Source organism: Electrona antarctica (assembly GCF_951216825.1).
Source record: "Electrona antarctica genome assembly, contig: scaffold_240, whole genome shotgun sequence".
In the NCBI taxonomy this organism is placed as follows: Eukaryota; Metazoa; Chordata; class Actinopteri; order Myctophiformes; family Myctophidae; genus Electrona; species Electrona antarctica.
Window position 1 is genome coordinate 82487 of NW_027637404.1, and position 12747 is coordinate 95233.

Genomic DNA, 12747 nt, shown 5'->3' on the forward strand with positions numbered 1-12747 from the left:
GGAGCAGATGAAATGGGCGCGTCACAGTGTGTCGGCAGTTTGCAGCGGTGGGCCAGGCGCGAAATTGTATAGGCCACTGTTTGTTGTGTTGCGGCTGTAGCAGAGGAAGCATGCCAGTGGGGTAAAACAGAGAACAGTGGCCTGTGATGCAGGTCAATACAAAGGACTTCGTAAAGACCTCCATAATGTTATGGTCAATGCCTGTGTGAAAAGTGAGAGCGATTGGTGCAGCCAGTGAGGAGCAGCAACAGTGTTTCAGACAGACATTGAGTGAATTTTAGTTAGATGATACATTGGTTCACAAAAACGGACTCAGCCAGGACACATTTAGTATGTGTCCCTTTGTGTTTTGTTTCCTACTGTACATTTGTTCCAACATATCTTTTTTATTAATATTATTTCAAAACATTTTCAATAAACATTGATCTGACCTCATCAAACCCTGTACACTCAAGACAACGCTCCATATACTGTATGGCCAGTACAAAATTAATTCCATATGTTGATCTGACCCCCCCCCCCCATGCCAAAGCGCCAGCGCTCGCCCAGCAGTCTGCTGTCACCCAGGCGGATGCGGATGCTTCTCGCCCTCAGGTGTCTTACTGGTAGATCTGCTATTTTCACTAGTTTGGGTCCCGGGGCAAACGTCTAATTTCTCTTTTGGGTCTCGGCCTGAAAAGTTTGGGAACCACTGCTTAGTCTACAATATCTGCTGTATGTTCTCCTCATGATTGTTTACAGAAATTGTGTCAGAAATGACACAATTTGACACAATGATTTCTGTACATCTCCTAGAACGGTGGTTCCTAAACCAGTAATTGGTGCATTACCGTAATTTCCGGACTATAAGCCGCTACTTTTTTCCCATGCTTTGAACCCTGCGGCCTATACAATGGTGCGGCTAATCTATGGATTTTTACAGCTAATGGCCACTAGGGGACCTTCTAAATCTATCTCTATGTTATTACATTAAAACACCTGTGGCTTATAGTCCAGTGCGGCTTGTATATGTACACATTTGTTTTTTTCCCTAAATTTAGATGGTGCGGCTTATATTCAGGTGTGCTTTATAGTCCGGAAATTATGGTAATATAGCGCATTTTTTCCAATGCTCTTTACATAGCTTGTGCATTACATTCAGCCATTCACACACACATTCATGCAAGGCACTAGCCTGCAGGGAGCAGTTAAAATATATTTTCACCAGTTTCAATCTGCTGTCCACATTTTTGACATTACAAGGCATTATTTATTTTATTTTTTTCTCCACAATCTTTTCAAAAAGAGAACTTTATTTTCCCTCTGACTACCAGGGGGTGCCTTGAGATTTTGACTTGCCCTTCGGCAGCGCCTTGGGCACAAAAAGTTTTGAAAAGCCCCGACCTAGAAATAACGATGTTCCTTCATAAACCAACGGCTCATTACATGGCAGAGTCTTGATCTGTGCAAGAGTTGCGTGTCCTCCCTGTCACAGAAAATATCTCAGACTCCAGCCTCGCCCAGACGTGACTGCGCTAGTGCGTTACCATGTCATTATCCCATTTTGACCTGAGATCAGATTCTATAAAATGTCTTCTACATCCTGACAGTTTTCTGAAAAAGCTATGTTTCTAAGTCAGTGGTTCTTCGAAGTGTCTTGCCCAAGAACACTTCGACATGTAGACAGGAGAAGCCGGGCTTCGAACCGCCGACCCATGGATCATTGGACGACCTGCTCTACCTCCTGAGCCACAGTCGCCCACGGATGCAGGCTGCGTTGGGTCCTTCCAGGCTCATTTCAGCCGCAGCTCTGGCTAATGTGGGACTTGTGCTTTATTGATGTGTGGGCTGCCTGCAGCGTGGTGTCACAAATAGCAGACCTACAAGCTCGTAGCGCGCCACTCGGTGGCGCGCTACGAGCTTGTAGATCTGCTATTTTTCAATAGCTAAAGCATAACATAATGCTAACACCAAAAGGGGTTCCCGCCCAGAATGGGTTATGTAAGCATTATATGTGCCTGTCATAAAGTATGTATCTGACTTCAGACCAGTCTACACGGTACACGGTACAACCCAGAGTTGTACAAATCCTGCCACAGACAGAATAGAACTCTGACATCTTCTCGCAAAAAAAAAAGAAGAAAAAAACCCACATATTACCATCGCGGCCACGTTGTCATGCAAAAGTTGTTCGTCCTTGTCACAGAAAGTATCGTTGTCGTGGTCGAGGGCTAACCCACAAATGACTAGCGGTCTTTATCCACGCAGCGCTCTGTGACACCGCGCTGCAGGCAGCCCACACATCAATAAAGCACAAGTCCCACATTAGCCAGAGCTGTGGCTGAAATAAGCCTGGAAGGACCCGACGCAGCCTGCATCCATTCCCCCCTGGGGCGACTGTGGCTCAGGAGGTAGAGCAGGTCGTCCAATGATCCATGGGTCGGCGGTTCGAATCCCGGCTCCTCCTGTCTACATGTTGAAGTGTCCTTGGGCAAGACACTGAACCCCAAATTGCTCCCGATGTGCTGGTTGGTACCTTGCATGGCTTCCTCCGCAATCGGTGTATGAATGTGTGTGTGAATGGGTGAATGTAATGCACAATCTATGTAAAGCGCCTTGGATAAAGGCGCTATATAAATGCACCATTTACCATTTATTTACCATCTATTCCCCATGTACTCAGTGGTGGAAAGTAACTAAGTACATTTACTTCAGTACTGTGCTTAACCCATTTTGACCTGAGACCAGATTCTACAAATGTCTTCTAAATCCTGACAGTTTTCTGAAAAACCCTATGTTTCTGTCAGTGGTTCTCAAACTATTTCATGTCAAGGACCCCCAAAAATTATAAATTGGCCACCGACCCCCCATCTGAAAATAATGTTGTTCCAGGGACCCCCCAGAATCAAAGATTTGAGTTTAAACGTTCGCCCTGAAAGAATATATATTCAAAGATTTGCACTACATTTTCACGTTTTTTCTAAAAAAGCAGATCTACAAGCTCAAAGCTATGAGCTATGAGCTATGGGCACCGAGTGCCGCGCTACGAGCTTGTAGGTCTGCTATTTTTGAAAAATCTTTGAATATATATTCTTTCAGAGCGAATGTTTTTAACTCAAATCTTTGCTTCTGAGGGGTTCCTGGAACAACATATTTTCAGATGGGGGTCGGTGGCCAATTACATATCATTTTGGGGTCCTTGACATGAAATATTGAGCATAGTGCGGCGGATAACCAAACCAATTGTGCATTTTATGACTAAAGCATGAAACTTTCAGCATATCATCTACACACCCCAAGGTTTGATTTCAGACGTGGAACCACTTTCAGACTGACCTCTGGTGACCTTGAGGGGTCATTGACCTCAGAATTGCATTTTTGCACGTTTTGCTTCATTATTTTCCACTATAATCATTTATTATGTTTGTTAAATGGAAGTTTTGTTCTAATGAATGACAACTTAAACCCCAATAGTCTACAGAAATGGTGAATCATGTCAACTTTTATGATATAAATGTTATGACATTGTTATAACATTAAAAACATCTAGGAGAGAGATTGTGCGGAGAGAGAGAGAGTTAAGGTTAAGCTCATATATGGAAGGTTTTGTGCATGTTATGACTAAAGCATGACACTTTCTACAGTGTTTCTATATATCATGAAGTTTGTTTTTAGATGTGGAAACACTTCTGAATTTACATCTGGAACTTGTCAGAGGCTGTACACATTTCGGGCTGTCAAACCATGTTGTAAACCGCCATAGGGCCCATGTTAAACCCAGAAACGTTTCCTTTAAACTTTTATTAAAATGTCATCTATAGGCTAGCAGATGAGACTAAGATTGTTTGCTAAAAGTTATATGTTGGACAATTTGAGGAATTAGCATAATGAGCAAATCAATTGCTTAATGAGCAACTTAACTGGAAATGGCTATCATTTTGCATCCAGTTAACTTCGAAAGGTGACTTAAGAGTCAAAGTCTATGTTTGTGATATCAAGAAATTAATCTGCTGTTATGGTGAAGTCATGCACCCTTTCTTCATTAGCATAATTGGCATAAATTATAACATAGGTACAAATTAGGAATTAGCTATACAGTATTATTGCTTTTAGTCAACATATCAAGGTTGTTTTAGAGTCTACATCTATATTATGTTGATACATAAATTAATCTCTTGCCATAACTAAATTATGAAATTGTTCCTCATTTGCATAATTTGCATAACGTATATAATAATTCGTCCCAAACCAGGAAATAGTAATATTTTAACTTAATAATTTAGAAAGGTGCTTTTAGAGACTATGGGCTGTATTTTGCGTGTCTTAAGTACCAGGTCTATTACATAACTTAAGACCTGGAGGCGTGATCAATGCCATTTGGCTATTCTGAGTGGCCAAAGAGCATTGACCACGCCTCCAGGTCTTAAGGTAAGTAATAAGACCTGGTACTTAAGACACGCAAAATACAGCCCTATAAGTATAAACCATTAAAAAGTAAATTGTCTGGATCGGTGTCCATTTATCGATTGATTTTGTCCACCTTCTCACCTGATCCCATGCTCACCTAAGAAATCACTAAAGAGCTTTTCCATGAAGTATGCACACCACACTGGACCTCAAGCTCTAGGCCTATTTTATGACATGTCTAATACAGTGGAGTGACGGAGCAGCAGTGGCTTATGAGGTAGATTGGACATCTTGGAATCTGAAAGTACGGCATGGTGCACACTCTGATGGCATTCATTGGCTGCATTGGAACATTGATGAACATGTCTGTGATAAAAGTAGGCATCGAGTGTTATCAGATGCTTGTGCTTGTCCTCCTTCCTGTTGTATGTGAATGTGATACTGTCTCCTTACTCTCCTACCCCGTGAGAAAGTACCATGCCTAGTCTCAATACAGTTCCTGTTGGAACTTCTACATCCCATTCACAAGAAGGATGGCCATAGCTGAATGGAACACCTGGGAAATTCCAGGCCCCGGCAATGTGTCGAGGTATACATAGCAAGACCCTTACTCCCCAACTACCCCCTGACCTCAAAGGTCTGATGGCCTTGAGCAGCAATAACCTAATTGAAGCAGAAAACTGAATTTTCCAATATGATTAATATAAGGTCACAAAGATGAAGACAAAGAAGATGCAGAGGCTGAAGGGAATGAGGAGAGAGATGATGGAGATAGTGGAAAAATACCATTGAGTCTGTGAGGTTGTGGTTCACTAATGCTCATTATGATACATTTTTTGTCCACTCAGTCTGTGTCTCAGAGTAGGGCTGTGGACAGTTCAGAGACTTGCCTACCGGTGACATTGTCGGTAGGCAGGTTTGTTCATTTCGAACATTTAAATGTTTTAATTTGATTTTGTATTAATGTGAGAACAATGACTTCTATAATAGCTAACTTTCCAAAAATATAAAGTCTTCAGTTTATATTAGCTTGGATTCTCCATCGATGTCACTGGTAGCAAGTGTTATGACAGAAATGGTACCATATTATCTCCCAACATCTCCTTAAACTCCTGCCACCTGGTAGGAGGTTTAAGAGTATCCAGTCACTCCCCCCAAAACATATGAACCCTGAACCCTCGCCATATACTGCCCCAAAACCAAAATCATGAGATGAATAGGGCATACAATATAGCAATGGCAGCCATTTGCGGGTTCGTTTCAGACCCCATTGTTTTTTTCCCATGAAGATTTCTACAAATATTTATATAAAAAAATAATAAGCCTATAGAATCAAGCCATCCAGGACCCTACTGAATCATGACGATAAAACATTTGATTATGTGATGTATATCCTTTGTTTTGAGTTTTTACATTTTTTTTTCACAGAATCAAATGTGTTCTGGTCATTAATTACCAGGATCCTGGATGGCTTGATTACATAGGCTTAGAATAATTGATTGTTTGTAAATCTCTATATGTGAAAAATGAATGGGGTCTGGATGGATGGAACCAGAAAATGGCCACCACTGCTATGCCCTATAGCACCTTTGAATATACTGTAAGGATATTGGATATAAAAACCAAACAAACTCATCAATCAAGTCTTTCTGTATTTTTTTCTTCCCTAACTTCATTAAAAAAAATGAAGACCAATACAATAATGTTAAAATAACGACAACTATCTCTTCTGTAGTTCTTGTCATGTTTTACTCTTCGCTGCCACAAGCTCCTGTGCAGCTTTCTTGGCTTTGACCATCTCCTTATACCTCTTCATACAGTCCTTTTTGTAGCTAGCACTGTAGAAAGTGTCATGCTTTAGTCATAACATGCACCTTCCATACCTTCCATATATGAGCTTAAAGATGGAGTGCCACAATCTTTGCATTTATTCCAGTTTTTCATGTGTCTATGAGGTGACAGTACTTAATTAGACACCCTGGAGTAATGTTTATGTGCAATGGTGTATTAACTTTGTATTTAGGGTTTCTTCCTGGAGGCTGAACCCTTGACAGTCAAAAGGGCCAATGAAATAAACAGTAATATAGTGACATCACACTATCAGCCCCTCCCCTAACCCCTCCCCCTTTATCATACAACTACAGCTGTGGGTGCGGCTTCAGTTCAGGTGGATCACCACCCATCACCACCCACCAGGCAAACCAGGCATACTTAATGAACTGGTGGGCGTGTCCACATAATAGCATGATGAACAAATACTGTACACTTTTTGGAGAAAGTTCTTCCTCCTAATATTATAATAATACCTGATGATCATGTTTTAGGGTGGAAAGAAATCGTGACACTCCATCTTTAACCGCCGCACTCTCTCTCTCCCCACAATCTCTCCTAGATGTTTTTAATGTTATAACAATGTCATAACATTTATATCATAAAAGTTAACATGATTCACCATTTCTGTAGACTATTGGGGTTTAAGTTGTCATTCATTAGAACAAAACTTCCATTTAACAAACATAATAAATGATTATAGTGGAAAGTAATGAAGCAAAACGTGCAAAAATGCAATTCTGAGGTCAATGACCCCTCAAGGTCACCAGAGGTCAGTCTGAAAGTGGTTCCACGTCTGAAATCAAACCTTGGGGTGTGTAGATGATATGCTGAAAGTTTCATGCTTTAGTCATAAAATGCACAATACCTTCCATATATGAGCTTAACCGCCGCACTAGCACCACTAAAAACAGAAACATAGGTATTTCAGAAAAACATGTTTTAAATTTCGACGTCAGGCCCTAACATTTGAGTGCTTTTCTCCACCACCGCGTGTCCTCACGCTAACCCTGGCTGTCTGTCTGGCAGCGTTTATAATCTGGAAGTCACACTGTTGTGAATAATCTGCTCCACGTTACAGCTAGAGTCGGAAAGTGTGTCAGTCGTTCCCTCGTGTGTAAGCCTGTGTGTACAGTTAGTGTGTGTGTGTTTGTGTGTATGTGTGTGTGTGTGTGTGTGTGTGTGTGTGTGTGTGTGTGTGTGTGTGTGTGTGTGTGTGCTCCAGTGTAATGCGTGTGTATGGGTGTGTCTATAGCGTGTGGACGGTGTGGCCATCTAGATCCGTCTCTGTCTGTCTGAGACGGGATTGCATTAGATTGCGTGTCTTTTCACCTGTTGAGTGTGTGTGAGTGTGCGTGCGTGCCTGTGTGCGTGTGTGCGTGCATGCGTGCGCACGTGTGCCTGCGTGTGTTCGTGCGTGCGTGTGTGTGAGAACATGCTCGCTTTAGTAGGTAGCGAGCCAGCACGCCTGCTGCAGCAGACACCTTTTAAATAGGAAGCGTTCTTATGTGAGCTCATTTTCACACATCACTGTTTGTGTAGTCTCCCAACGAGACCACACACACACACACACACACACACACACACACACACACACACACACACACGCTTTCTATCTCTTATTCCAACTTGATTGTTCCCTCGTTGTCTCTCCCTCTTTTGTTGTTCTTTTTTCGGTGCCTTTTTGGTTTTTTTCTCCGCTGACTCTCCCTCCTCTTCCTCCTCTTCCTCCTCTTCCTCACCCTCATTAAATAAACTGCAGTGAGCTTCATTTAATATTATGCAAAGCCCTTTATGTGGCCCTTGGAATATTTTACTTCCTTAAATACTTCATGCCGTGTACCAAAATATGTTTTATTTAAGCCCCTCTGTATTCTGATATTGCACACAAAAGTGGAAGCGGTCTCTTGTGTGATTTGGATTCCGGTATAATGGGAGTGGAGGGGGAGGGGGAGGGGGAGGGGGAAAGTGACAAAAGTGACAAATGTGTGTAATGGCAGAAAAAAAAGAAAGAGAAGGTCTCGTGTGTGTGTGTGTGTGTGTGTGTGTGTGTGTGTGTGTGTGTGTGTGTGTGTGTGTGTGTGTGTGTGTGTGTGTGTGTGTGTGTGTGTGTGTGTGTGTGTGTGTGTGTGTGTGTGTGTGTGTGTGTGTGTGTGTGTGTGTGTGTGTGTGTGTGCGCGTGCATTGGTTTGGGTGGATAGCGAGTTTGGGTGCATGAGTGTTTCATTGCTGTCGGCGCAGAAACCTCTTTTCTCCATATTTTATCTTTTAACGTTTATCTTTAAAATAATGCCCTATTTCGTCATGCTAACAGTTAGGGCTGCACGATATGGACAACATTTCATATCTCTGTATTTGTGCCAAATATTGCCATATCGATACGATATACGATATTACCCTTAAAATGCCATATTCTATCTTTAAAGTGTTGCAACATTGAAAACTTAAACATTCAAAAAAAGTGTGTTAGTGAGTTGGCTAACGCACTGGATCAGGGCTAACAGCAATGCAACGGAGAGGTGGTTTATTTTACGAGGGGCACAGGCTAAAACAGAGGGATGTTACTGGCTTTAGAAGTGGCGATATATCCAATTCTAATCGATATATATATATTGACGATTAGGGGTGTCAAAAAAATAGATTAGTAGATTGTGATGAAATCCTATGTATTGAATCGAGAATCATTTTGAATAGAAAATCGTTTTGAATCGAATCGTGACCCCAAGAATCGGAATCGAATCGTGGGACACCCAAATATTCACAGCCCTATTGACGATGTATCTATATCATCTGATATTGCGCATGTTCATACCTCGATACGATAACGATGTACTGTATTGTGCAGCCTTACTAACAGTGTCACAAAACACGTCTCACTACGAGGCCTTTTCAGCTTGTCTTACGGTAGCTACTTGTTTAACTGGAATCCTGAAAAGTAACAGTTTTGGACATACACGGTTTCCATCCAGCGGCAACGGTTTGCTTGTTCGTGTGTGTGTGCGTGTGTCACCGTGTGCGTGTGCGCGTTTGTGTGTGTGTGTGCTTAAGTGACTGTGCTGATCACAGCCTCATGCAGTGAGAAGTGCTGACTCCAGCACTATGGTGTTCTGGTGGAGGGAACAGTGGAAGTGCATGTAGTGAACAGTGTAAAGTATAGCCTAACCATACATTTACTCAAGTATTGTACTTAACTGCTGAACACATTCCGCACTTTATAGTATAATATGACAAGATACCGTGACTGCCGGGATTGTTTAATTACCTTTGGAGCATAATGCCGAAGTATTTGCGCCTTTGATCCATGAAAATGCCCATGAAAATAGTCCCATGATCCACCGTTGTGATGCGGAAGAACAACAAACAGTTAAAAGGCGGATGGTTCCAAGCCTAAAACCCCGTTCACTTGCATTGAACTCATTTTCCCAGAAGCCCTTGCAGCCCAGTGCACAGATTGATTTCCGGTTATGTCATCATCACTCCATCATCACGTTGTCCGTGACAAAGCCGTTTTTTCAGTCAAGTCATTACAAAACGGCGAATTAAACATATAAAACAAAGCGGGTATAGCGTATTACGCATGGAAAGACAATGTAATAAATGTTGTGTATGGCGGGTTATGCGGTGAATGTGTCAACACCCGAGAACGAGGGAACGAGATAAATGTACCTTTGCACATACCTTTGATGATGATGATGATGATGATGACAGAAATCCCTTTACAAAGTAATACAAAGATTATGACTCGCAACTTACTTTTTATAAATTTTCATAGAACTGAGATATTATCCTATGTTATTTATTCATTACATTTTCTTCTTCTTCTTTTGTAGACACTAGTACTATTTTGTATTGAGAAGCAAAGGAATGTAAATCTAGAATGTTGGCTGCAAAACTACTTTTACACTCTCAGGGTTAAATTAACACTCGGCAGCTTTGCTATGCGTACAGTTGACAAAGTAGGGATAGAAGGACCAATCATAGACAAAACAACCAATACATGCTAGCTGCGTGCTAGCATGCAGGACTCACAGAGTCACACCCAGTCCATGTATGTTTGTTCACCAGTGAACCCAATCAAAGCGCCAGCGTTGTGTTTTTCTTAGCCTAGCATGATGTTTGCTTTGGACGTATTTGGCCGCCTCGTCTGTGCTAATAAATAATGACTTCATGAAGCTGGCACGCATGATGAAGAGAACCCGATAGCATGTTGGCTGTGCATCACACAGCCTGTGACATAATTTAATTTCTCCATTTGTAACTCGGAGAGTGTTACCGATATAATAATAGTCATAATAAACGTTATTCATAGAGCACATTTCATGAGATTAGATGCAGTGCAAAGTGCTTTACAGAGCAATGAAAAGAGAAAAAAAGCTAAAATGTTTTAAAAAAATCTTCTAAATCCTCCAGTTTTCTGAAATAAATATTTTCACGATTTTTCAAAAATAGCAGACCTACAAGCTCGTAGCGCGCCACTCGGTGGCGCGCTATGAGCTTGTAGATCTGCTATTTTTCAATAGCTAAATTATAACAATGTTTAAAACACCAAAAGGGGTTCCCGCCCTTTTGGTGATTTAGATGCAGTACAAAGTGCTTTACAGAGCAATGAAAAGAGAGACAAGCAAAAACCCCGAATAACATTAAAACAACAGCGAAATGGCAACAGATCAGACAGAACAGAGGCAAGGAAGCAACCAGGTGCTCAGGAGGTGTGCAGGTATAACAAATTTAAAAAATAGTCAAAAGGTGCTCCTGGGATCAATCGGGATAACACATCTATATAGAACAAAGCGGGCACACTTAATGTTAAAAAGGAGGAAAACTTTATTCAACCGACATGTTTTGACCTATACGGTCTTCATCAGGGCAGCCCTGATTATATTAAGCCCTGATTAATATATGAATAAAAAAACACAAAGATTTTAAAAACTCAACTAAAATCAAGAGTGAAGAAGTAGATACTGAGCACGTGCTTTAAAGATGTCTACAGAGACTGTCTCCCAGAGGTGTAGTGGGAGTTTATTCCAGGCCCGTCGGAAGTGTAGATACAGATGTGCCATTCCAACTCTTCACGCTTTCCTGGGGCGGCGGTGGCTCAGGGGTAGAGTGGCCGGATGGTAACCGGATGGTAACCGCAAGGTTGCCAGTTCGAAGTGTCCTTGAGCAAGATGCTGAACAAATTGCTCCTGATGTGCTGGTTGGTGCTTTGCATGGTTCTGCCGCCATCAGTGTGTGAATGGGTGAATGTAATGCACAATCTCTGTAAAGCGCCATGGATAAAGGCGCTATATAAACCATTTCCTGATCTTTTCCCTGCAGGTTTTATTCACTGATTAGCCTTTAGCTGATTCTACTGCTTTGCTACTGAAAAGAAGTGTCCATCAGAGGAACTCTTATCAATTCAGGGAATCCGAATAGAATTAACCAAACACCTTGGAGAATGCCCAACTTTCTCACTGACGATGTCCTGTTTCTGACAATGCACCGGCAAATTTATTTTGCGGCTTTCGCATTTATTTTATATTTTTTTATAGAGGGACAGACAGTAGGCTGACAGGGGAGAGAGTAACATGCAGTAAAGGCCGTCGGGATTGGGAGTCGAACCCGCGGCACACTGCCACACTCGGACTACCGGCCAAGGTGGCCGACAATCTACTGAATTGCCAATGGAAGGGCATGTGAAGTTCTCAAATTTGGCTGTGTATCATCTCGTTCTCTGGGCACTTCTTTGACACATTTTCCACACATTTATTTATTTCTCTGTGTTTGTCAGGAGCCTAACTCGCCCGCTGGCAGCCCCCCTCACTCCCCCCTGCATGGAAACGGCCTGGACCGGGGCGGCCCCACCCTGGACCGGGGGGCCCCCACCCTGAGGAAGGAGCTCCCGGGCTCCCCTGGCGCCGGAGACTCCGCCTCGTCTCCCAACCCCCACAGCCCCACCCCCGGGAAGGCCAAGGACCCTGCACAGGTACCGTACCATACTGCACTGCCCTCCCAGACACTGGGGTCGGGACCCATGTGTGGGTCGCGGACACATTTTTGTGGGTCTCTTTGTTTTTTTGGTTTTCCTACATTTTGTTTTTAATTATTATTATTTCAAAAATTGAATTAATTAAAAACAAATTCAAAGATTTTTTTTCAGTAATTTCATGAAGAAATCAAGGACAAATCTAAGGAATTCCATAAATTCGAGAACAAAGGTTTAAGACAAGTAGTAGCGAAAATAGCCGATCTACAAGCTGATAATGCTGCGCGAAGCGACGCGTTGCAGCTTGTATATTCGGCTATTTTCACTAGTTTGGGGGCTAAAAAGTTTGAGAACCGCTACTGTACTGTGGACAGTATATAGTACAGTACAAATGTACACAGACAGCACAATACAGCCTGTAGTGTAGAGAAAGCTTTGTAGGAAAAGGCCATTTATCCCTGGCGCTGTTATAACCCTTTGTATCGTCCAGGGACTACTGTACTCTACTGTACTGTACTTTGCAGGCAGTGCAGCAGCTATAGTGTAAATGTCTTTTATGGTAT

At 42.2% G+C, this 12747-nt stretch overlaps 1 protein-coding gene across 1 annotated transcript in view; it reads left to right on the forward strand.

Moving 5' to 3' along the window:
• The window catches only part of tle2b (TLE family member 2, transcriptional corepressor b), a gene marked incomplete at its 5' end in the record, with an annotated part of 110024 nt that overhangs the window by 75307 nt on the left and 21970 nt on the right, over positions 1 to 12747 (forward strand). The window contains one exon of the mRNA XM_079531793.1: positions 11990 to 12184. Coding sequence (XP_079387919.1) covers positions 11990 to 12184 — 195 coding nt within the window. The remainder of the gene's footprint in view (positions 1 to 11989; positions 12185 to 12747) is intronic.